At 45.0% G+C, this 26,989-nt stretch overlaps 1 protein-coding gene across 3 annotated transcripts in view; it reads right to left on the bottom strand.

Annotated features, from left to right (window-relative positions):
- LOC138513283 (POC1 centriolar protein homolog B-like) overlaps positions 1-26,989 on the bottom strand; it is a 406,367-nt gene that overhangs the window by 302,582 nt on the left and 76,796 nt on the right. For 2 of the 3 annotated variants that reach the window (XM_069627999.1, XM_069628001.1), the window contains exons 4-5: positions 20,189-20,368; positions 2,082-2,189 (exon numbers count right to left, since the gene is read on the bottom strand). In XM_069627999.1, the coding sequence (XP_069484100.1) occupies positions 2,082-2,189; positions 20,189-20,368 (288 nt within the window). The remainder of the gene's footprint in view (positions 1-2,081; positions 2,190-20,188; positions 20,369-26,989) is intronic. The other variant, XM_069628000.1, reaches the window with a different exon arrangement.

Here is a 26,989-nt window from a genome sequence, read left to right on the forward strand (position 1 = left end):
GCCAGAGAAGTGTGCCCAGTCCCAGGAAGTCCAGGAAAGGTACCAAAGCCCCGTGAGAGGTAAGGGGAGGTACATGAAAACCGCAGGGGAACTAGGGGTTGACACAGAGGCTAAGGTGGCTTTCTGATATCCCAGTATTAGCAAGAAAGTTAATGGGCATAACCAGAGAAGGTTCTGGGACCCGAAGAGTAAGAAGAAAGGCATCAGAGGAAATCTTCCTCGGCGCAGTGGCAGCAAGGATACCACTGACCACCAGAGAAGGGTAGGGGAGCCCCACAATAAGGAGAAAAGCAGAAGAAATCTTCCTCGGCTGTGGTAATGAGGAAAGCACCGACCACCAGAGAAGGGTCTGGTACCCCAAGAGCGAAAAGGAAAACATCAGAGGAAATCTTCCTCAGCGCAGTGGCATTGAAGAAGCCTGGCCTTCTGAGAAGGGTTTGGAAAAACTGCAGCACTGAGAAAGAACGGTATCAGATCATACCAGGAGAAGGGAGACATTCTCTCAGTATCGGAAAAAGAGCTGTGATAAAGATGCCAGGGGGGGGAAGGAATTAATTCCCCTTGGTCATACTGTGAATTGAACCAAACACCACCAGGAGAAGGGAGTCATTCTCTTGGTGTAGGCCCAAGACTTATGTTAAAGACGTCAGGGGATGGGAGTCGTTCCCAAGACTAGGTGAAGCCTGTAATTCAGGGAAAGGGAGGCAATACCCTGATATTTTCTGTTGAGAAAAAACAACTATTTTATTGTATTTTTTTTTGTTATTGTTTAAAGCACGGACCTAGTTTGAGAACAGCAGAGCCCTGTACAGAGTGTGCGCAGCCAGCATTTGGGCTGCCATCTTTTAATATTAGCGCAGTACTGTGGGGTATGTGCGTCCATTGGAATGAGTCCTTGGTCAGGTGTTGTTGAAAGAGCCATGTTTTGAGAGATTTGCGAAATTAGAGGAATTAACATGCCATTTTTAGCTGACACAGGGATCAGGTTCCAGAGGGTGGGTGCATGGCAAGAGCAGGATTGTTTGCAGGTCCTTTCTTTGCAGACGAGTTGTGATTCAATTCGGTTGGTCGAGGAGCGTGTGCCACCAGATATATGGAGCTTGGCCATCGGGTACGCTGGTATGCTACTCGTGACTGCTTTGCAGATGATACATGCAGTCTTCAACAGTATCCTGGTTTGGAGCGGAAGCTAAAGTAGTTCACGTAGGGTGAAGGTCACTCAGTTACATTTCTGTGCTCCTGTAATAAGACGTGCTGCTTTTAGGAGGGCCAAGTGAGCAGCTGGGAGCCATGTCAGGAGAGCATTTTCCCCATCGAGGAATGAGACCACAGGGGCCAACACTACGGTCCAGAAGTCCTACATTGAGATGAAGGATTTGATTTCTCAAAGGGTAGAGATTCTGAACCAGGCTATTTGGGCCTTTTTGGCTATGTGTTTCTGGAAGGATAGGCTGCTGCCTAAGAATTTTGCTGCGTAAGAGCTGTGGATCAAATCCTTCTAGGCGTATATAATTGAGCCATAGTTGGATAAATTTTTCTTTAGAGGGCGGACCGATGAGGATGAATTCAGTTTTAGATGGGTCTAGTTTTAGGTAGGCTGTCAACATCCAGGGCTGGATGATGGCTAGGTAATCACAGAGACTAATGATGCTGTGCCTGCCATTGGACATTGGTTACGAAGCAGGAAAAGGTGGGCCAATCTCCTGAAGAAGGATGTTTCTGTTACTTTACTCTTTAGTTTTATTGTGAGGGTTAGAGTAGGATTTGACATAGGACGGTGGAACTTTGATTTGATGGACATACTGACAGTTCCTTTAAGTTTAGTTCACGGCAGGGAAACACCTCTTACAGATACGGATAGTGAGGTCTTATACTCAAGAATTAAATGTCTATAAGCAAAATCATGCCACCTTTGTGTCAGCTTCCTTCTTCGACACCCTAACATCATCTAACTCAAACAATGTGAATCATTGATGCACCTTTTCGAAAACCAAACTATTAAAGAGCTCTCTTCCATCTAGCAAATAATTTGCTGAGGTTCAAAGCACTGTTATTGACTTAAGTTCTTTGCAGACACTTACCCATCATAATCTGCGAATGTACTGACACAAAGTCGATTTGATTTATCCCAGATTCTGACTGTTCTGTCATCGCTGCAAGATGCAATAAGCCTTCCATCAGGGGAAAATCTGAAAAGATATATAAAAATGCATTCTACACAGTGTTTGAAATTCCCTTTAAGATGTATTTTTTCTGAAGAAGTCTTAAAAGCTAGGTTAACACTAACACAATTAGCATTGGTCAGAATAGGGAACTTGTATTGGATTTCTAGAACCGAGATACAATTTCTAGAACACATAGTTGGATTATGCTCTGTGACGAATCACAGGAATCCGTCACTTCTCCCCAGGGGTAGCCATAACCTGTGAGACTAGGGAGGTGAGCCCATTCTGCAATATCCTCCCTAGTGGTAGAGGCATGTTATAGAGTGCGTCACGAGGACGTTGCGTACCTGTTCGTCTGGTTGAAGACCTTGATGATGATGCCAGGCTGTCAGGAGTCCTGCGTGGATGTGGATGACGCGAGAAGCCAGCCCAGCTCCCGCCCGAATGGAACCGGGTTGGAGATGAACCAGCTCCCAACGCCACGAGTCTGCTCACCCCTGATTAACGTGGCGTCAGGACAGTGCAAGCACTGACAGGGGGAGCCTTTCCAGATGACGATACTGAGTCCCAAGGAAGACTGGATCCGGAAGATGGAAGTTCCAAGGAAGACTGGATCCGGAAGATGGAAGTCCCAAGGAAGACTGGATCCGGAAGATGGAAGTCCCAAGGAAGACTGGATCCGGAAGATGGAAGTCCCAAGGGAGAGGACACAGTGAAGATTGGTAGGAGGCAGGATCCGGGAAGGAAGGTAGAAGAATGGCTCACAAGGTAGAGGGAGGCTGAAAGTGCAGGCAGACAAGGTACAAGGCAAGGACCAACTAATAACCACAGGGGAACCACCCAACTCAGAAGAGGGGAAAGGGAACCACCCTACCACAGGACAAGAGAAGGAAGGGCAAGGCAAGGCAACTGCAGAATGTACCCGAGGGTACCAGGAACAAGAAGGACAGGAGTCAGGTTACAGGTAAGGACCCGAGGGTACCAGGAACAAGGAGGACAGGAGTCAGGTAACAGGTAAGGAAGGCACAAGGAACCGGCGAGGAAACACGATCCTAATCAAACCGCGTTGAGACGCGGTCTGAATGAACGACCGGGCTCCTTAAATAGGACTGCCAACCCCTAGGAGGCTTGGAACGCAAGCCGAGCCGACTCCCAAGCGTTGGTTGGCTCAGAGAGAGGCGTGGACCGCAAGGTCCTCCAAAGCGAGTACTCCGTGCAGCGCGCATGCGCGAAGAGCGCGGAATGGCCTCCCGCGCATGCGCTGACCAACCTGCCCAGGAAACCCGGAAGCGCGCGATGACCAGAACAACCCAGGAACCCCTAAGCGAAAGCGCGGGTACAGCCTCCAGGACGGGGCGCGCCGCTTCAAGTAAGTGGACCCCAATGCGGGCGGCGTGACAGGCATAACAATGGTACACTTGTACAACCATTAATTAAAGAGAAATATGAAGAACATACATAGATGTGTTACTGCAATCAAGAAATACTGGTTATCCCTTTAAGAGAAAGACCACCTCATAATGACACAAAGAGAAACCTAGTTGGAGGAATACAGAATCAACAAACAGAAAGGACTACAACATTGCTCCCGGCGAAGGCCCACGGCAGCACAATAAAGGAAAGAGGTGGAGAGAGAGAAAGCCTGCGAGAGAAAACCTCTGAGATTCAAGTTTTCTCACATGCATGTGAAGAGGACGCGCAGCTATTCCAGAGCAGAACCTCGAAGGAGACTCTGATGCAGCCAGAGAAGAGAGGTAGAAAAACACCAACACAAATGCAAGGCGTCCTTATTGGAAAAAGGAAATAGGTAGGAAGAGCTACAAAAGCTGTGGCTGCAAGCACAGAAAATACAGACGGTCAACCTGACACAGGAACAGGATTTTCACAACCAAGCGAGAACCCCAGTGACGCTATCTTGTACACCACAGTGTAAGAAAGGCGTGGCATCAAATAAGACTGACACAAGTGATCACAGTTCAAGGGTGTTTATTAAACTGTACAATGGGTGAGATAAACGCCTAATCTAAACCTAAATCTAAGATGGGAGCAAGCTACGACCATCAAAAAATAATAATACTGTCCAAGTGGAGTCTAGTCAAATAAAAGGGCCTATACTAAGAAACCTATTGCCAATCCTTACCGCTACGTTACAAAATAGTGTGGGATATTGTTCATAAGAAAAGAAAGAGGTGTTCAGAAAAAGATAAATCAGGATGTTATGGCCAGCGTCTCCCTTCCCCAGGTTTTTAGCACGGGACAAGGCTGGCACAAATTTACAGTTCCTTTTATCAGTATCAGGGCTTTCTGTGCCCACATCACTTCTCATGCAAAGTCTCTTGCTTCAGAGGGCCTGATATGCAAAAACAACAAAAGTTCCTTCTGATAACATTTACATCGGGTGATTACCCTTCAACCTTGAATCCCCCTCAGCTGGGCTCTGATCCTTCTCTGTCGTCAGCCTCCCTCAATCGGGTTCAGACCCACCAGTCACTTTGGACATCCCTCAGTTGGGTTCATACTTGTCATCACAATGTTGTTCACTTAGCATCACAATGTTGTTCACTTCGCTTCTTCACAATTTTACTCTTGACATCCCTCTGTCGGGTTTACTATCGCCTTTCAATCTCAATCTCCTTATTTGTAATATTCACAAATCTCAATGTCTTTTTAAACAACCCCATCGGTTTAGTGATGTGCTCTCATCCGGGCTTCGACCTTCCGAAGTACTTGCCAATCTTAAACAGAGAATTCTGAAGGGCGATCTCATCTTGCTGGGTCACTGTTAGCCTACGGCCAGCATGGGTTTCACACAATCACAGTTCACACAGCGTTCCCCTCAGCCAGGCGCAAACGCCTGTTCACAATGTCAAAACTTCTGCAATGTGTCAAGGACTTTCGATTGTACAAGGGATTTGGCTTGACCCATGTAGGACTACCTCAAAACCTTATACCGGCCTTCCCTATGGCCTCTTGGTACTTGTAGTTTATTTACTCACAATGATCAACACACTATTTGTTTAGGAGAGGGGTACCAGCCAGAGACCTTCAACTGAGCGCCCATGTGGCCCCAGACCACTCTATCTCTAGTACCAAGTGTGTTCAACAAAGACCTCTTGTCCTCTTTGTTCTTAATGTTGCCACAGCAAACTTGAGCCTAACACTGTCCGGTCGACTATCGGGTTCTTCCGACTCACCGGCTATGCTGAACTCGTTGGCGGTTCCTTTGATGCTGGTGTCAAGGACGGTAGCACGAAGGCAACCGCATCTCCCCGCTGTGGCCATCAGTGCGGCAGGGTTCCATGTACTGCTGACACCAGTCACACCATTTGCCAGCTGCGATTCCCGGTCTTATGTTTCTTTCATCAGACACTTTGCAAGTTTGGGTTGAAAAGGACAAGGGGCAACTCCCTCCTTGATGTCCTTTCAGGTCTGGCCGCCTTTCTCCTCCATTTGAACTGCTGTCCTGGAATGGCTGCTTCCTCATGCGTTCGGCATTGCTCGGAGTGTGCTCTTGGGCTCCACATTTTAGCCCTATGGCGAAGTGAAAGGGTAGTCAGGTGTGTGTATCTGCCTGACTCTGCCTGACCCTTGCATGGGGCATGTCAGGTAAACGGCTCGGGTAATATTCCATTGTCGTTCACGCTGTGAGAAAGTGTTCGTGTTAGAAAAGGGGGGGGTAGAGTTTCTAAGTATTCTACTAGGCAGAGGTGTCACAGAGAAGGGGATACCGCGTCTCAACCTTCGGCGTCCCACTTCCACTCCCCGAAGACCCCTCATTCAGGTAATCCTCCCGCACTGGTCCACCCCCAGGAACTGGATCCAATAGCGATGGCCTTGTCCTGGCCACCCGGATGACATATCCCCGGGGACTAGTGAGTGAGATACCTTCAGGTTTCTCACAACAGTTAACGGGAGAAGGCGGGAGACCCGGGAAGAGGACAGAGTTATTGCTGGAACGCTCCTACTCGTCCCAGTCAAAAATTGTTGAGATTGAATGACGATAAAGGCAGCCCAACTCTCACACCTAATGACGTGGACATCCGAAGAGCCTCGTCCGTAGCGGATGAAGATTGAGAAATCACAATGCTCGCTCCGTCTTCACTTCCTTACAATCATTCCGCATACAAAACAAAAACAATGGCCTCTTCTCCTTACCGCAACTAGGGTCACCTTGAAGGTCTGGGACGAGGTGCTAAAGGGGAAAAAGATTTCAAAAGGCACTGGCCCTCTCTCCCCGATCTTTGGCATCCCGTCTTTCACCCTGGGTTTGCCCCCGGGCGAATTTGAAAACTGGAAAAGGGGGGGGCCTACAAACGCTCGCCCAATTGTATGCGGGAAATCTGACCCACACGTTTGAAGACTGTAAGAGAGAATTATACCTCCAGGAATCAGACAGGTTCCCATACCTCCCATCTGCAGCATTGGATCACGCACCCCAAGACTAAACACAAAGCCACACGCCCCTTAAGCGTGCTTGAACCAACGATCTGGGAGGGTTCGAGCAAGAGGGGCATATCGAGACTGTACAAACTTTTGAGGGTGGGCCTGTTCACCCCCCGTAAACCGGATTTCATGCCCCGATGGGAAGCTGATTTGGGCCTTCAGTTGGATGACACCGACCGTTTGGACATCTGGGCTAGAGCCCATTCATACTCCAGATGTGTTACAAACAATGAGTGCACCTTGAAGCTGATATTTCGATGGTACTACCCCCCAACCCAGATTAATCATTTTCAAGCTTCCATTCCCTCCACCTGCTGGCGGAATTGTGTGGCACAAGGGACGTATTTCCATATGTGGTGGAGCTGGCCCCAGGTCCGGTTAATCTGGGAGTCTATTGCGAGGATAATAGAAGACATAACAGGGAGCAAACTCCTGACCTGCCCCAAAACCATGCCGCTGGGTTCCCAGTGGAGGGGATCTATCCTAAAACGGGGGTATGTGCTAAACTTTTAACACAGCTGCTGCTGGTGGCACGCATCACCATTACTCGGCCATGGAAAGCCCCAGAGGGCACCGGAGGGGCCAGACATAATCTTTAGGTGGGGGAAAGATCTGCAATGTGTTGGTGTCGGAGAAGATAACCGCGGCTGTTTGAAGGGAAGCTTCACCAATTGTATGCAATTTGGGCACTCCTTCTTGAGTTTGATGACAAATACCCAGCTCTGACCTTTAAGCCACGGCTGGCCCGATTGTATCTGGGTCGGGATGATAAAGAAAATGGAGTGTAAGGGGAGGATGACCCGGGCAGAGGGATTCAGACGAACAAGTGGGATGGGTGGGAATGTACATGTTGGTCTTGGTATTGTCGTCTATCCTTGTTGATACTGTACTGTGGTACGCTGCTACAACCGTTTAATAAAAATGTGTTTAAAAAAAATATCAACTGACATTAATGAGGTGATCATCGACATAGTGGCTGAGTCAACTGCCATACAAAATCAAATCAGGTTGCACAATAGCCATCAATGCAACCGGGAGGGGAATTCAAAAATGAGGCACGCCCAGATGAAAACATGGCACCGAACGAAAGTGACGAGGTGGTTACGTTTGAGCCAGTAAAAACTGGCAACGCTGACCATATAGAAGGGGAGGATGATCTGGTAGGTGAAATCGAGGAACAGAGAGATGATATTAACTATGAAATCTTCCATTCCCGAAAAATGTGAAACAACTGCCAAAAAACAAAGCTGTGGTGCAACAAAAATAAAATCCCCCAAAAAATCTGCCAACTAAGAAATCTTGCCGATCAGATGGAGCCCAAGATTTCATCCAGAACTTAAAGATATCCCTGACCAAACAGGCAACTGAAACCAAAGTCAAATAAAAATAAATCACTGGAACAAACGGTGAACATAGTAACCACTCTAAAGGGCTTAGAGGATCCTACATCTGACAATAGTAGGGTTAGGTATGACCCCCTCAAGATGAGGACCTATTAGAGCTTTCAGTCTATGATACAGAAGAGGACATATACAAGCCTCAAACCTCTCCCCATGTAGATGAGGTGGGAGAAAATGTAATCCAAGAAAAATCACCAGAAACCCAGATAGCGAACGTGAATATACTATCAGCCACAAAGGACACCCCATCAGGTCAATTCTTGACTTTAGAAGAAAGAAGACGCAAACCTTTTAACATCACTAAAACCAAACACTGGCGAGAGGAGAAGGTCCGAGAACTTAGGGGAGGGGGAGAGAGAGAGAAAGAGAGGGAGAGAGAGAAAGAGAGGGAGAGAGAGAGAGGGGGAAGAGAGAGAGAGAGTGAGAGAGAGAGAGAGAGAGAGAGGGGGTGAGAGAGAGAGAGAGCGAGAGAGAGAGAGAGAGAGAGGGGGAGAGAGAGAGGGGGTGCAAGAGAGAGAGAGAGAGAGAGAGAGAGAGAGAGAAAATCTGGGAACTACCGACGAGCGATATAAGAGAACCTATAAGAAAAGAAGAAAAGGACCCCAGAATGTTAAGAAAGAGGCAGAGAGGACGAATATGAAACTAAAATTGACAGTGTGCCGGGCACTTACATGGTCTTCCTAGACAGAATATTGTCAGTAGCTGACAGTTTGAGATGAAACAGTACAAACATATTGAGACTCTTCCAAAACACTACCAAATTAAGAGACATAATATATGAAGACATTAAGGCAGTAGAGCTTCCAAGAATAAAAAAACTAGACCAAGTCTACCTGTATTTAAGATCTAAAATTATTTCTCATCATCTATTGGATTCGGCAGAGGCTTTATGACCTCTGGGCTTTGACATTAAAGATAGTGGAGACTCTGAATGGCCAAAACATGAAGATTCAGTCAAGGCCAGCCCAAGACCAGTGACCAGCGTGGTGGACAAAGACTACCACCACAGGAGATCACAGGACTTCGAAGAACAGCAGCACAGGGAAATGGAGGACTCTCCAACCCTAAATAAAGATCCATTTGTCAACAAATTGCCCCCAGGGATCACCTTCAACCGGCAAGTTGAGTTAGAGAGGACAATAGTAAAGACGCCTTTAAAAACCAATGTTTCAGATTAATTGAGCTGGGTATGGATAGCAATCAGCCTAAATTCTAATAAAATCCAGTGATACTCTAGCCCCAAAACAGGAGCCTCAATGACACTGGGATCCGGGAATACAAGAGGATACAAGCATATATTAACTCTGACAAGGGAAACTTTGCAAAATTTGATATCTTGTATTTCCAGGAAACATGGCTCTTGAACGCACCAGTAGTGGAAGGCTTTGATCTATTCCTGAATCCGGCTAAGAGGGGAGTTAAAGGAAGGCCACATTCGGGTCTACTAACTCTGGTAAAAAAGGGACAGGGCCTGAAGAGAACAAAATCGAGAAATCTGAACCCTTATATGCAAAAAACTTGGCTGGAAATAAATCCCCAAGGAGATAACCCTGACCGTACTGTGATAGTAATTAATTTGTATTGGAATCCAACAGCTTGGAAGGAGGGGGCTTTATTAATACGGTAATGAGATTGATTGACAGATTTAGAGTGAGGTTGCAAGACCCATTAATAATCCTCTGTGGGTACCTCAATATAAATTGTATAGGTGCAACTACACAAACTGCAAAAATGTCTTTGAGGATCAAAGGTGGAAAAGGAAAAAAAGCTAATGCCGAAATCTGGTTGAGGGAATTGGAAGAACGAGACATCCAAATGTTAAATGGTAACACTGTGGGAGACATACCGGCAGCTTTCACGTGGGGAAGAGACAGTCAACATTTCAAAATGGACTACTTTGCGTCTGCCAATGTCGTACCATGGATAGAATCAATGAAGGTAATGAAAATGGAGAATAGTAATCATGATTTAGTACAGTTAACACTGGGTTTACCCGTAGGTGGGAAGTTAGACCTCTGGGATCATGAAGTAGAGGTCAGCCAAGGAAAAGGCTGACTCCGCCTAAATCAGAGAAAAATGATTAACCTCAATGATCGATATATTTTAGCACTGCGAAACAGGAATATTGGTTATGATTACACCCCACTGCTGAGGGACTACTGGGAGATGTGATAAACTCAGTGACAACAAGTAAGACCGACACAAGCGATCACAGTTCAAGGGTGTTTATTGAACAATAATTGCTGTATGCAGGTTGCAAAAACGCCTAATCTAAACCTAAATCTAAGATGGGAGCAAGCATCAACCATCAAATGAAAAACAAGGAAGTCCTAGTGGTGCTGTGTCAAATCAAAAAGTCCTATACTAAGAAACCTATTGCCAAACCTCACAACTAATACAAAAAGAGGTGTGGGATAGTTCTCAAGAAAAGAAAGAAGTGTTCTCAAATAATATGTCAGAATGCAGTAGCCTGGGTCTCCCTTCCCCACGTTTTGGACACAGGGTAAAATGTGAGCTTGAAGCACAGTACAGTCTCGGGCTCCTCCAGCACGAGACGACAGTTCCAATGGCAGATCCCAGGTCACACTCTCTGGCTTTTCTAGCACAAGATGATAGTTAAGCTTTTAACCTTCGAGCTTTCAGTTATCGGGGCTGTCGATGGCCAATTCTCGTTTCACTTGAAAGTCTCTTGCCTTCGCGGACCTGACGTGTTCTAACAACAAAACAAAAGTTCCTTTAACAAATGAAAAGTTTGTTCCCAATGTTCACTGGGTGATGGGTTCACCCCGGGTCCCCCTCTTGTGGGCGTTGACCGCTCTTCTCTATCTTCTAGGGTTACGGCTTCACCCCTGGATCTCCCTCGGTCGGGCTTGGACCCCTCTTGCCTTTTTATATTCTTGGGTGATTGCTTCACCACTGGATCTCCCTCGGTCAGACTCGGACCCCTCTTGCTTTAAGTGGATTCAATTCCCATGGTTTCTCAATGTTCACTTTCACTGTGGGATTCACTCTCTTTCTTTCACAATGCTGTTAGATCAAAGTATTTCGATTGTACAGGGATTTTGCTTGACCATCTGTATGACCCCTTTTTGCAGGCCTTCCTACCTTCTGGTACTTGTAGTTTATCTCATATGGGGCTCGACCGGAGTCTCTCGAGTTAGCACCCACATGGTGCCAGTTTCCCTCTGCAGCTGGTCTCCCCGCCACACTTTTAACAGTTCATTCAAAGTTCATCAGCTTTGGTTCAAAACTTGCCACTTTGCAATTCTCACTCATTACAGACGGGATCTTATCGGTTCCCCCCTCGAGTCACCGGCTGTGTCGAACCACTTGGCTTTTGGTTTCTCTGGAGTCAAGGCCAGTACCACGGGCGCGGGAGCTTCCTTCGCTCCTGCTTATCGGCATATGATTGCCTCATGTACCATTGACATCTGATGAAGGACACTTGTGCTATTGTTCACGGTCTTCGGCTCTCTTCCACAAAGGTTCCGCAGGCCTGGGATGAAAAGAGCAAGGTCAATTCTCTCCTCGCCAGTCTCTCGATTCTTGCCGCCTTTCTCCTTCTCTTGAAATGTTGCGTGGTAGCCATCTCATCGTGTTGTCTGCGGCACTCGGTCATATGGAAATATTGAAAAGAGGAAATGACTCTTACTTGCCAAAGTCGAAGAAGGCCACAGACGACATGCAAGGGGGAATAAATCAGGAAGTTGGCAGTGGGTATAATGGAGTCCAGTGTACAGTGGATGTGAGTGGTCGGAGGCAAGTCACAATTGAACACAATGAGGAATATTGGGCATGGCTTGCCACTTCCCGGTTGATTACCATTGGTAGACGTCCAAGTTTCTAAACAAAGTGGCTGTAAACGTTGTGCTGGAATTCACACGGACACAATAGCTTCTCAAATAATAAAATGGGGGTGGTTTGAAAAAAATGTGATGTTGTGATTCTCCAAGAGACGTGGCTGTGTCTAAAACCAGTGATTGATGGGTTTAAAAATCCTTACGAGAAATACTAAAAAAGGGAATAGGAGGGGAAGACCCTTTGGTGGTATTTTAACAGCATTCAAAAAAGGCCAGAGCCGGGTGAGGAAGCCTAAAAAGACAAAATCGGAGGCACTGTTAGTAGCATGTGTACCTGATCAGGTTGATAATCAAATTCGTACATTTTCTGTGATGAATATTTACCTAAATCCAGCTCAAGGAAAAGTAGAAGAAATTGTAGAGGAGCTAGAAGATTATTTGTGCTGTGGTTGGACCAAAAACAGAAAGGTCCCATAATTGTGGATAGCGATATTTTAATTTCCCATGCTCTTGCTAAGGGCTGGCTTTTGATGAATTGGAGAAAATAGGCAACTGTGGCATTCATTTAGAGAAAGAGATTATATCTATGAAGAAGAATGGAGGTTTGATTTCGTCAAATATTTGGCCGAGGTGGGGCTTTCTGCAGGTCAACTGTCTTCTCCAACACAATAAGATAAAACAGGCCACATGGTTTGAACCGATTTTGACCTTCACCATTGATTATATTTTTGTTAGTAATGTGGATAAGAAAGATATTCATTCATGTGAGGTGGAGGTGGAGAAAACCACACTTTGCGACCATGCCTTGCTAACTGTGGAGATTAATGGAATATGTAGGTGTAGAAGGGGTTTCAGGACTACCTGCCTTAATGCGGTTGTTAATTCCATAGGTAATAGGCTACCACAATTTTGTAGAAATGTTAGGAAAATTAATAGGCATATTGCTAGGTGTTAGTATAAGCGTTTAGTTGAAGAAAGAAAGCATATGACCTATCCGGTTTGTTTTTTCTCCTCCTTAAATAATTAGAAGTTGAATATAGGAGATTAGACGCATTCGCCAAAAACATAAGAACTGGCTCAAGTTTTATAACATTCAAGCATACATTCCTGAGAACCAATATCTTATGGCTGGCATTGTTAGCAAAGATGTAAGAGGAATTTGAAGGAGGCTAAATAAGAAGGGGAAAAAACAAAACAGTATGCAATCTAATGCTGTAACAGGCGCTGCATGGATGGAATATTTTTCTGCATTATATGGGAGCAAGGAGGTAGATATTAACCTGTTGCGTGATGAGAATAGGTGTACGATACAATGGGATATTAACTTCAATAGGGATGGTATAATAACGGCTATTGGAAAGTTGTATAATTCCAGAGCATTTGGTCAGGACGAGATAGCAAATTCCCTGCTTAAAGAGAACAGTGAATTATGGGCAAATATCCTGCACAGTCTCTTTGTACGAGTAACATGCACTGTAATAATTCCAGAAACATGGAACCAAGCCATTATCGTCCCTATCTATAGAAAAGGCTGTAAGGAGTCCCCAAGGAGCTATAGACCCATTTCTCTTACAGATACCTCATCAAAGATCTTGGCTGGGTTTTTATTGAAAGATCTACTACGATGGGCAGAGAGTGGGGGCAGGCTGTACATTTTGCAAATCAGTTATAGAAAAGGGATAGGGACACCAGTGGTGGATTGTCTCTTTCAGCACATATAGCTCTTACTGATAGGGGCATGGGTCAGTCTATTTTTGCTGCAATCCTAGATCTGTCCTCCGCATATGACGAGGCATATAGGGGAAGGCTGTGGGGAAAGCTGAAGATGTGGTTGATAAATCCGGGCTTGTTGAATATGTTGAGATTACTCCACACGAATAATGAGATAAGAATTTGTTTGGACAAAGGGAATAGTATCAGACGCACTGCAGGTTGGAAAGAGCCTGTGTCAGGGCTGTTTTCTAGCAGTGACCCTTTTCAACCTGTATCTGTCCGACTTGTGGAGTGAATGAGATTTGGAGAGGACGTCCTTCGAAAATTGGGTAATCAGAGATCAATTTGTATCGCCTATGTGGATGAGTAAATCCTCCTTGCCTTCACCCAGTTTGGGTTACAGCGCTCCTTAAACGAGAATAGATTTGTCATTAATGCAGATAAATCAAGGGTCATGCAGGTTTTTCATAAGGAAGAAGCTAACAAAAATATACGGATAATAAATAATTTAAGAATTAAGGTGGTGGATTAAATGATATATCTTGGCTTATTGTTCACTATTAAAATGCAATTAGATATTGAAAAAAGTAAAATGAGGAATAAGGCTTTGGCATGGGTTTCACGTTTTAAAGTAGTACAGCTTTTTTGTTGTTAGTTCCATTGGTTGAGTTCTATTGATTGAAGGTCACAACAATTGTCCTGTATGGGGTCAAGTTACTAGCATTTGCCAACCGAAAATGGTTTGACATATTGAAAGGGAAAGCCTGGAGAACGGTTTTAAAGCTCCTATTGTCGGTACCAATCAATGTGATCAGACTAGAATTGGGGCTATAATCACGGTGGTCCATATATAAAGGAAGAGGCCTAGGTCTGTATAGAAATGTGATGAATGGGATGAGTTCAACTTTGTGCCTAGAACTGGACAGGATGATGAGAACCACGACAAATATATGCAAAAGATCAGTGAAAGGTGTGATGGGGATCGTACTTCGTTCAAACACCATGGTATTTAAAAAATGGTTGTGAATCCATGATAAAATGGATAATGGCAATAATTAACTTAGAATAAGATTACATAAAGACACTTCTTATTGGTACGCAACAGGCAATAACATGGGAATATATCGAAAGAAATGCCCTTCTCGCCGGACTAGAATATTTTATATGAAATTTTGGATGAATTGTTTTCCCACATTAGAAATAAATGGACTCTGTTTGATTATTGCCAAGGATAAGAGAGTATATATTAAATTGTTTTGAAACCACTCACCATATGGCATTGGAATGTCCTACAACGGCTATACAGAGGAGAAATCATTTTGGGAGATGTGTCCACTCGTTGTCATCTGTGATTACTTTAAGCGTGTGGGAGAGGTTGATGAATGGTACCAAAGTCTCCCTAATGATTGCCTTTGTAGTCCTTTTAAAAGATGTATTTTCTGACACTGGGATGGTATGCCAATAAGGAACATAAACCTCTGAGTTCTCTCACTAATGGTATCCGTGTTGGAAATTGTCTCAATGTAACTTTGGTTGTATAAGGGGTAGTTTCTCTACAAGTTTTTATAGTACTTTTGACTGTTTTTAATCGTATGATAGTATATGGTCTTTTTTTAGGAAAAAAGTACTTATGAGTCTTTTATATGCATTTGTGATGAAACTTATTTATGAAATGTTTATATGGAATTTTGATGAAATTTATCTTAGAAATGTTTGATGTAATTTTGATGAAATATTCTTTAATTCTTTCTTTTATCTTTTTTCTCTTATTACAAGCTTGATGTAACTATGTTCTTAATATGCAGAAATGTGTGCAAGGTATGTTTTATACTATAAACACAAATAAAAGAAATAAGAGAATCTCACCCTCACCTGGGTATTGCAAAGGAAGGTCTGAAGCCCCCCACATCTGTACAAGCAGTGTAATGAGTCAGTTAACATCAATACATAACCTCTGCCTATGACACCAAGTTATGAATGAAGGAAGACATCTTGGAATGGAAAAGAGTCATACTCAAAAACTGGAAAATGAAAAATGTTATGCAAGGAGACGGCTGGCTGGAGAAGATTGGAATACATTTTTGAAAAACATTCCGTTTTCAGATCTAACATTCAAAGAGCTGATATGGCTGTTGTAAGGGTGCAGAAGGAGTAGACTGGCACACAGGTGGCACAGTGATTGCTATAGACTTTTATTAGGCAAGAAAATAAACAGAAAACCTAGCTTTCCCTATCTCTAAGAGGGGTTTCACTGCCTCAACTTGAATACTAACATGGTTGTCAAAATACCCTCATAACGTATAGAGTCCATCGTCCTGTGCCAAAAATCACGATCTCTGCCCCTTACTTACACTTATAACTAAACTAAATGTTGCACCAATGTTCTTGGTCCAGGAAAATGACTCCCTTCTTCTAACCCCCTTCTACTAGACTGCATATCAGTTACTGGTTTTGATTTGCTTTGCAAGTTCTTTACCACAGAGAATTACCCCCTTCCCTTGGTCCCAATACATCACAAATAAAGGACAGCCAATCCTATAACACTTTCATCAGAAAATTTTCAATTTCTTCACTCCAGGGGGAATGACTGCCCTCCCCTGGCTCAAATGTTCCTAGAACAATACTTGTCCTGCCAGGGGGGGGAAGGACTCCCATCCCCTGGCCTCTTGGTTTGGTATCCAGCGTTTATTGTTTCACACACAACACCAGGGGAATGACTCCCTTCCCCTAGCTGAAGGTTGAGTGGTCAGCTTTCTCAATTTACAAGAGATCCTCCGGGAGAATCTCACCCACAGAAGACCATAAAAATAAACTTACTGAAATCACCTCACTTTATAAAAAAGAATTTGTCCTGGCCAGACGAAATATAATAAGCGCATAGCCACAGCCAACTCAAGTATGAGGGAGCTGTTTTCAATTCTAAAAGAACTAGAGTCGCCCAGTTACAATCCTGATATATTTACAAAAGAAAAAGCCTGGTGCACGGAGATGCAACAAGTATTGACCAACAAAGTTACCATGCTTCAAAAGAAAATTGCGGCTAAGAAAGCTACCCTCAATCAGCCACCAATACTTAACACCAACTCACCCCCACTGGAACAAAATACAACTATTATCTCTCTTAAGCATTCCAATTGTCAAGGCGACCTGTGCCCGGCACAACTCATAAAAGATGCTGCCAGAGAACTTTCGTCCTTCATATCCAAGTTTGTGAATGCCTCATTCACCTCAGGCATTGTGCCATCCAACCTGAAACAATAATGGGTACTGCCTTTACTAAAAAAACAATCCCTCGACCCCCTCATCCCTACCAACTAGCGCCCCATAACGACAGTCCCCTTTCTGCTAAAAATCCTGGACAAGATAGCATACACCCAAATGCAAAATTTCTAGAACAACATAAGCTCCTAGGAACAAGGCAGTCCGGCTTCCGCCCACAACATGGAACCAAGACTGCGCTCATCGACTTGAAGGCCCAAATTGATGAGTTAAGAGACGAAGGTCAAAAAGCACTCCTCCTACATTTGGATCTCTCGGCCGCATTCGACCTTGTAGACCACAAAGTCCTCTGCAACCACCTTAACTCTGCAGCTCACTTCTCCAAAGAAGCCATACTATGGGTCGAATCTTTCCTGAATCAAAGGAACATGAGGGTGTTCTCACCCTCAGATGCATCAGACCCCAACCCCATCCTGTGCGGTGTTCCCCAAGGCTCCTGCATATCTCCGACACTATACAACATATTTACTAAGCCCCTTTTTGATGATCTGGACCTTCTTGGTATCACCTACACTAATTATGCAGATGATACCCAGATCCTCCTCCCACTTTCCGGGGATTACAACAAGGATTTGGCCTTGGTAAATAGGGTGTATCTCATCATCCAGGCATGGATGGCAACCCATGGTCTATACCTGAATGCTGACAAAACAGAGCTAATCATTCTAGGCACACACTCCACCCTCAAAACTCTAGGCCAGAAATACCATGCCTTCGAGATCGATGGAAACACTATTAACGTTGCCAAGGAAGTGAAGACTCTTGGCTTCTACCTAGATGCCACCCTCACCTTCAACAAACAGGTGAATTCTCTGGCCTCAGCCACAGCTTACACACGTAAGCTTATCAGAGCTGGTAAACACTTCATCTCTGATGAGAACGGCATGATCCTAGCGAGAGCCCTCATCGTATTCAGACTGGATTTTTGTAATGCCCTATATATTGGGGCTAACAAATTCATCCCACATAGAATACACATTCTACAAAACAATGCCCTGAGAGCATCTCTTGGCATCCCTAAACGAACCCACATCTCTAAGACAAGGCGGAATAACAACTGGCTGTCGACCCAAGACAAAATCTTACTGAAAGTTGCCTCCCTCACTCACAAAGCCCTGAACAACGCGGCTCCACCCTATCTCTCTGATAGATTCACAGAAAGCAGATCATCCAGACGGTCAAGAAGCACCTATGCCAATACCCTTATCATTCCGAGATTTAAATTGACTGAGGCTGGAGGTGCTAGCTTCCCTGTCCGGGCAGCCCAAGTATGGAATTCACTGCCCCAAACTATACATGCTGAGAAATCCTATCTTACATTCAGAGCCAACTACATTAATCATTTGAAGCAATCGATCAACTAACCAGTACCCCCTGCCATCCTCTTGCCTTTATTTAAATATCATAGCCTGTTTATAACTTACTGTATAATACCTGTATATTATTTACTGCATTACTGCCTATCCTGTCTATAGTATTTTCACCATGCAAATTGTAACTTGTAACTATTGTAACCCTTGTAAACTGCGCATACCCTGTACTGCTGCGCCCTCTTACCCTTGGGTCTGGTGCGCATTATAAATGAATAAAACAAACAAACAAACAAGAGAATGACTCCTTTCCTTTGACTGTGGCTTTTCTTTATCCTGAGGGATGACTCCATTCCCCAAGTTTCTCGACCCTTTTTTTTTAGATGTAGCTTCTACTGGTATATTGTCATTACATTAACTTCACACTCATATGTAACCAGGGCAAATAACTTCCTTCCCCTGGTCTCTACTTTCAACTAGCCTGGACCCCCTTCCTCAAGCCTTTCCAGCTTGTGCTGGTTTTCCAAATTATCAGGAGAATGGCTCCCTTCTCCTGATGTCTTGCTCACAGTTCACTATTCCCAAGGGGAATGGTTTTCTTACCTTGGTCTTCCTTTTAAACAACTTTCACACTTCTAACATCCCCTTTGGGTTTCGGCTCATTTGTGCACTGGCCCGCTTGCTTCACTTCCCTGTCAAGTACTACCACAAGGAAGATGTCTTGTTTTGCTTTTTGGCTTTGGGTCCCAGACCTGTGTTTCACTCTTACCTCTTCTTTGATTTGGCCCACCTGGTTCACTTCCTTGCCAGGTACTGTCATGAAGAAGATGATTTGTGTCTTTCTCAGAGTTGGGGTCCCAGATCCGTGCCTCACATTCGTTCATCCAGGGGACTTATGCTTGCCCCTCCTGAACCAGACGTCGTCCCGCGGTAGCCAGGACCCGCTCGTGCCCCCACCCGCCAGTTCACTCTCTCCCATACCTTCTGGGATCTTCCTGCAGGGCACCAGTCTCTCCTGGGTTCTGCACTCACCTGATTCGGGTCTTCTCTGGCAACCGAAGGCATCCTAGTAACTTTGGCAACTCTGCGGCTTTTGGCTCCCAGCAGTCTGCGCACTGGTTATGGACCGCGCGGTCCACCTCCGCCTTGTGGGTTTGCAGATGCTTGACCCAATAGAGATGCTCCTTTTCCTCGGTCAGCATCCTGTTCTCCCACAGTACGACTCTCCGCTCTGAGCAGCTTTCACCAACGCTGTTGCTCCAGGAAGGGCTTGACCTATAGGTAAGTCCTTTCTCACTGTTTGTTCTCTACTTTGGATCATTCCTCGCAGAGGACTAGACCGATTCTACCATGAGTTGTTCTTCGTGGCGCTGCACTTCTTTTTCGTCTCAGTAGCTAACTCTTCTACTTGACATAAGTACATGGACCTGGAGTCCAAGAATAGGTTAGGAGAAGATAAAGGGGTCCTAGGGTGTAAGGATGTGATGTGTGCCCAGTTGTGCACCCTAGCTTGTCGACACTAATCCCAGAGGGGGAGGCCCTCCTCATGAGATCCTCCAGCTGTGTACCACCCCAGGGGGACAATAGTGTAGTGGCCTCATCACGCTGGCCTAATGGGAAGGGACTCCTACCTGGGGAGAAGTGACATCTAGGGATTTTTTCACACTGTCAAACAGACAGCTTTTACAGTGAAGAAAACTAGTTTCAAACAAATGACGAAGTCTAATGGCAGGTAGACGTTTCCATGGCGGTCTTTACATCTTTTTTTGCTCCACCACCCCAAGCCTAAAAAGGGCACTCCATCAGAATGGAGAACCATTACTAATCTGGGATAATAATCAGGCTATGAGTCAACCAATATTCTAATATCAAATATTTAAAATTGATGACCCCAAAGCAGCAAGATTAACAGTTAAATTCCCTTGCCATTTGTGCTCAAAGCGGAAGGGATATAGTTCACTAACAAACTCGTCATGCTATAACAATATTAATTACATCAGTTTTAAAAAAGAGTGAAATAAACGACTTTGGTACTCAACATGCAGCAAAGCTCAAGTCATCGGCTAGGATACTCTTACCTGGCACATCGTACCCAGTTTGTGTGCTGGGTTAAGGAGAATAAAAAGCGCTGACGATGTACATTCCACACTTTGATAGACTTGTCATCAGAGGCTGTAACTACATGCTGACCTTCACAGGAGAAGTTCACACTTCGTACAGTTGCAGTATGAGCTTTGAAGAGACTGGATTCCCCTTTCCTGAAAAATAGAAAACCACTATTTTACAGCCATCTTTGGCTCCTTGTTATAAACACACCACAACAATAAGTGGTGTGTGGGGCTTTAGAAACCATGGACCATGCAACGACCAAACTCTGAAAATCACGATCGTGCCCTTTTCACCATCGTCTTTGATTTTAAATGGACTCATTCTCTCAGGAAGATAATTTTATTACAAACGATACCACAAACAAAGAAAGCCCAGAAGAAACACCAAATACTGTGAAACACCTGTAGACTCTATGCACGTATAAAAAGGAATAAGAAATATATATATGAATACGACTGATTAAAGCATAACGTGTTCGAATTTTTCTAGTGGTTACCCAGACCTTGCTTTTTGGTACAGTGTACACAGTTGGGCTGTAATCATAAAAGCAATAACTCGATTAACATTTGCTGTGAAAAATACACAATTGTTCAATTAAATCACACCTATCTTCACATTATCTGAATTCTTAAGCCAAGGCTCATTCTGTTATTTTCTGTTGCAGTGGGCTAGTGATCTGCTAATAACGCTCGAATAGCCAAGGATCTTCAGAGCTATACAAGACTAAAAACAAACATACTATGCTAGGATTAGGCGCACAGTACTAAGGGGATGTTACTCACCACAACAAAGACTGCTAGACTTGCTCCATAGGCGCCATTCTATTGCTAAATCTTTAGAAGCCTGTGCCTACTTTTGGCACAAACAGAAATATGTCCCCCGATGGTGCGACATTTAGGTTCTCTGCGTATATCCCTTCTTGTCCAGAAATGGGAAGCTTGTGTGAATTACCAAATTGAGCATCAGCTCCTGAGCTAGTGTCTAGAGAGTAATGCTAATTTCATGTCCATGTGGCCGTCGTACAAATCAGAGAAATTGCAGCATGCTCATGGAATGTCACTGAAGATTTAGCTCTGGCTGAGAGGGAACAGATATCAGTTCTTGGATACTGCAGTAAAAGGTGTCACAGATGGCCTTATGAACACCAAAGCTTCAGAGGACAGTTCAAGGGTTTTTATTTTGGAGAACACAGATGATTTAGAATCTTGACAGTATGTGACTGAAATGTAGCATAGTAAGAGTTGTGTTCCATTGTCTACCTTGGTCTTTTTATCCCCCTAGCTAAAGATTCCCTATTCCCCAGGTTGGCAACTAGAGATTGGTAACACCGACTATCTACAATTCTATCTAGGTTGATAGCCTAAAGCCCTCAGCCTTTTCCATTTTACTCCCTCTGGAATTCTTCTAGGGGGTGGACCTATTCTGACAACTCCCATGCATGTTTTTCGATAAGGTCTGGTGCCGATACAAGTGCCCAGTTCCTCTCACTGCTACACCCTTGTGTTCCTGTTTCTGGTGTTACTTGCCTCACACTCTCTTTCCTGTGTTCCTTACTCACTTCCTCTCTCTCACTCTCCTTTCTTCTCTACTCCCTCCTTCCGTCCCATCAATGGTCACACCATCTCCTTGCTACTCTTCCCTTCTTTCCACACTACTCTCTCACCCTCTCCGGTCTACTGTCTCCTCTACTCACCATTCTGCTCTCCCTCTACTCTACACTTCACTCTCCTCTGGACTCTCCTTTACCCGCCACTCTCCCCTCTGCTTTCCATCCCTCCTCTCCTCCCACTTTCATTCATTTCCTACCCTACCTCAAACAATCTTCTTACTCTCATTCACATATTCTTCTACTCTCTCTCTAATCCCCACTGACACATTCCAACAACTATTTAAGCTCCCTTATACTCTGGTACCACTTTCTCTGTCACAAACACCACCTCACATGCAACATGCTCCATCAAACTCTTCACCATACTCTGCTCCACCGTTCTTCCTCCGCCTAGTCTCGATCTGCCTTCTGTCCATCTGACCTCAACCAAGCAGCCCACACATATTCTGTCTTGCGTGGGATTTATATAGCCGTGATGTCCTGTTGCGGTCTTCCTCTGCCCTTTCATTGGTTCATTTGTTCAATTGTTCCTTGCAGCCAATCTGTTCTCACGATTTCCCTCTGGGTAGTGCCGCAGCAGTGGGGGGCTTACAGATCCCTGCGTATCCCCGTCCCCTTTCCGCGCGTTGCATTTGCGTTAGTCTCTCTGATGCAGGTTTTGGTGACCATGTCGCCGTTGCAGAGATGTAGACAGTTTTGTTTCTATATAAAAATGGTTTGCTGGATTGGTCCTGAAACGAGAGAAATATAATTCTGGCCAGAATAGAGTACAGAAGGCATTGGGCAATTGACAGTGGTAACTTCCACAAGCACCATGGCACATACCGGGGAGCGGGGCAGTGACTTGGCACCTCCTAAACTTCCTCACCAAACCTCTGGAGAAGGACTAGCTCTGGTGAAAACTCTGGCAGGCCTCCTGCCCAGGTTGAGAGGGGTTCCTATCCCCATGGGAGGGTCACATCTCTAACCCTGTCACACACTAGATAAAGAATATGAGACAATGGGAAATTACTATTTTGCGAGATGCTTAATAGACAACCATTGAGCATTAATAAAAATCATAGACATTTTGCAGAACTAAGACATTGAAGTTGGAAAATGTTACTCACCGTATTGACTACTCTACTCCTAGTCCAGAGCCCCTTTCCTCCATACTGCTGGGACGTTCCGGCCAATGGGACGAGAGCATTTCTTTTGCAGCACCAAAAAAAGAATGGTCTTTTTATATTCAAATGCAAAGCCAGACGCATGCAGGACCTCAGCTCGCCCTTCAGTCCTTTTCCAACCGCCAAGGTTTGTCCCGGGCTGAGGAGTAAGCAGTTTTTAGAGGGGAAGGCAGGCTCGTGTATGGAGGAAAGTTAACAGTACTAGGAGCAACGCAGTCACAAGGATGAGTAACATTTTCTTAACGTCCTGTTCCTCTTCCTTCATACTTCTGGGAGATTTCCAAGCAAAGAATAATTACACGAGGGTAGGATTGTCCCATTTCTAGCTTAGTTGTAGAGATTTCTGAGGACTGCGTGCCTGAATTGAGTTTCAGCCCACGAGTATGCATCCAGACAGTAAGCATCAGCAAAATACAGAAATGCTAGTCCTGGCTAATGTGTGCCAGAGGGCATGTCTTTGGAAAGCAGTGAAAGCAGCTTTGGCCCTCACGATGTGAGCATTGAACCCCTTTGGTTGAGGCAAGCCCTGAACCGAGTAGCTTTCCAATACACATGAGACAACCATCCTCGAGATAGTGACCTTTAACGGCTGGATCCCTTGTTATCCCATGGGTGGAAGAGTCTAGAAAAATCTATGAACGCCTTTGTCCTATCCAGGTAGACATTAACAGCTCTTTTCACATCAAGACAGTGTAGGCATTTTTCTGCACCAGACAATGGGTGAGGAAATACAACTGTCCGTTATTTCCTGGTTAACATAGATATCCGATATGAATTTGGGTAAAAAGGAAGGGCAAGTATAAAGTACCACTGGTCTTAGTTGAATACTGTAAATGATTCTTGCCTGTATTTCACTTATGCACCTAGTCGAAGTTATCACAATTAGGAAGGCCACCTTCCGTGACACTAGAGTATTAACAGCCATCAGCATCGGGCAGAATGGTTTGTGGCAAAATGGCTGTATGGACTACATTCAGATTCCATGGAGGACGAGAAGGCTTACTTGGCAGATACAAATGACACAGGCCGTCAAAGTGACGCTTCAATACTGGATTGGAGATAAAAAAAGACTGATTGTCAGAGTTCAGATATGTGCCTAGCGCTGATAGATTAGTCCTGCAGGACTCAATCTGAATTCCAGACGCAGCAAAGCTTAAGATGAAAGTATGTTGTCCAAGAAAGCTGAGAGAGGATTTTTATACCCAACTAGGATCCAGTGCCAGAACCTCAGCCACTTCCTTTTACATTGAGCCTGGGTTGATGCTTTCTTTGATGCCTGAATGACCTGCATGTATTCATCTCTCAGACCCAGGTGACCAAGAGACCTGGACTGGGGATCCACACCGCAAAGCGCAGGGATCGAGGTGAGTGGAGCAGGATCTGCTCGCCTCCTGTAATAGTAGATCTGTGAAATGGACCAGGGTCTGAGTTGAAAGGTTCATGCTGACTGAACAACCAGACTCTGATGGACTACCAGGCAGCTGTGATAATGAGGAAGCATCCGACTCAATTCTGCAGAGTGGGTCAGAAGAAGAGGAGGAAATGGAAAGGACTATATCCTGTCCCATGTGATTTCCAGCTCATCCCTTAGGGACTCTGCTTCTTGGCTCTTCCTTGCTGCACAGAGGGGGCATTTCTTGTTCTGTCTCATGGCAAAACAGTCCACTTGAGGAAGTCTTCAAGCATCAAATAGGATAACTTCATCTCCTGTCATGGCACACTGACAACCCTCCCTCTGGCGATGGTCCCACTGGGACAAGTGGCGCTTCGCTCAGCGCTGTGCAGCGGGTCTACGCTGCATATGGCACTAATGCCAAGATGGTGCCCGCGGATCCCCACGCTCGCTATAGTGTGTGACATCACTCCAACCGCCAGATGGCAGCCATCAGCTGGGATGCACTAACAAACGCTCGCTATATAAACGTAACAAGCTCTGGCTCCTCGCGTATCAATGTTAACTTAGCAGATGCTTGTTGCTTGCTCCTAAATTCTTGTTCCTGGTGTTTCTTCTGTGTCTCAGACTCCCTTCCTCCAGTCTGAGGTTCCTCTTTTTACTCTCCATTCTTGCTCCTGACTCCATTCCCTTCCTGTTGCAGTGCTACCATCTTCCTGCTCCCGCGAAAGCATCCTTCCTGTCACTGCGCTGACTTCTATCCACCTCTGCGCTGACTTCCATCCTGTTGCCTACAAGCCTCCAGAGGTTTTTCTTCCTTGTGAGACCTTTCCTTTGGCTCCCGCTCTGGAATTACCCTAATTCACAGTGGCTTCGAGACAGACCTTACCTCAACAAAGACTGACGCCAAGTGGAAAAGGTAAGGTCAATCGCTGACAGATTGAGACGCAGTAAAGAACAAAATAAAATGGACCAAATGCAGCAGTTCATGGCTGCTGTTCAAGCTCTTACTAATGAGGTACAGAATATAAAGACCAAGGATGCCACCTTGCGACAGATCGTGGCCATAAGAGACCCTGTCAACCATGATCCTCCCTTGGGTGCCTCATGTTCAGGCAAATACGAAGGGCCCGCTAAATAACGGCAGGAGTTTTTGGAGGCTTGTTCTGTGCAGTTTACGTTTCGCACACAGTCCTTTTCCACTGATAAGGCAAACATTGGTCACGTTATATTCAACCTAGCTGGCAGTGACCTATCCGGGGAAACTCCATTGTTGACTTCAAACAGTCCCTTGCTGTCCAATTATGCCGGGTTGCTTTCCAGTCTAAAAGGCATGATCGGGAGAAAAGAACTTGCCCATACTACCCAAAAAACCTTATTAGACTTCAGTGAAGGTGATTGAGAAATCTTAACCTACATAACCAAGTTCAAACAGATTGTATTCCATCTGTTAAGAGACAAGATGGATCAGTAGCGCGCACTGATGAGGACATCAATGATGTATTTTATCAGTTTTACTCTGACCTTTACCAGCTAAAGGGAGCTGCTACTGCTGTGGAGCAATATTTGGGCAGGATTCCAATGACCTTGCTATCCAGAGAAGCTAGCGAAGGTTTGGAAATACTGATACATTGAAAGAGATAATGTTGGCCATTATGGATCTCCCCAACGGTAAGGCGCTGGGGTCAGATGAATATTGTGATGGATTTTATAAAGAGTATAGGGAATTGCTGGCTCTGTATTTGCTACAAGTGTGGGAAGAAGTGCTCCAGAAGGGGGTGCGGCCGGAAAACATTCAGGAGGCTATTATGTTATTGCTTAAGCCGGACAAAGCGGTGGATGAGTGCGGGTCGGTCATACAGGCCTCTATCACTTATAAATATAGACGCCAATATCTATGCTAAAGTCCCAGAGAGAAGACTGTCCCCTTTGATGGTACATATGGTACATCCGGATCATTCCGGCTTAATATCAGGGCGCACTATGGCGTTCAATATAAGGAGATTCTACAATGCATTGGCTCAGGTTTCACCCGACTAGCAGGCAGTGGCAGTCTCCCTTGACATGCAGAAAGCTTTCAATAAGGTCCCGTGGCAGTTTCTATTGCAGGTCTTGTCTAATTATGGGTTTGGGCCCAACCTCATTTTGTGGGTTAAACTACTACATACACTGCCGCTCACTCGGGTGCGTACAAATGGGCCCCCGGTACTAAAGTTGGAAGGTGGAACAAGACAAGGATGTCCACCTTGATTGTCATTTCACCAAAATGCCAGGGTAGCGGAAGTGACATCACATGACACTTCACCTCTGATGACATCACAGGAAGTGATGTCATTTGACCCCACCCGCACACGACCTTCAGATGCATCTAACACATGTGTTTCCACCAAGAACATTCAAACACACACTCACATTTCTACTCATTCACCCACCACTCACTGACCCATAGCACAAACATACATCGGAAACATACTTCACGCATGCAAAATACACATTTCTAAAAGGGGGAAAAAGCCTTCTTACCTGATTTTCCAGCTTCGGTGCGTCACTCCAGGATACCCTTGACTCCTCCGTGCTGCTCACAAACAGGAACCACAAAGAG

The sequence above is a fragment of the Ambystoma mexicanum genome, chromosome 12 (genome assembly GCF_040938575.1).
Source record: "Ambystoma mexicanum isolate Mex_15411 chromosome 12, UKY_AmexF1_1, whole genome shotgun sequence".
Taxonomy (NCBI): domain Eukaryota; kingdom Metazoa; phylum Chordata; class Amphibia; order Caudata; family Ambystomatidae; genus Ambystoma; species Ambystoma mexicanum.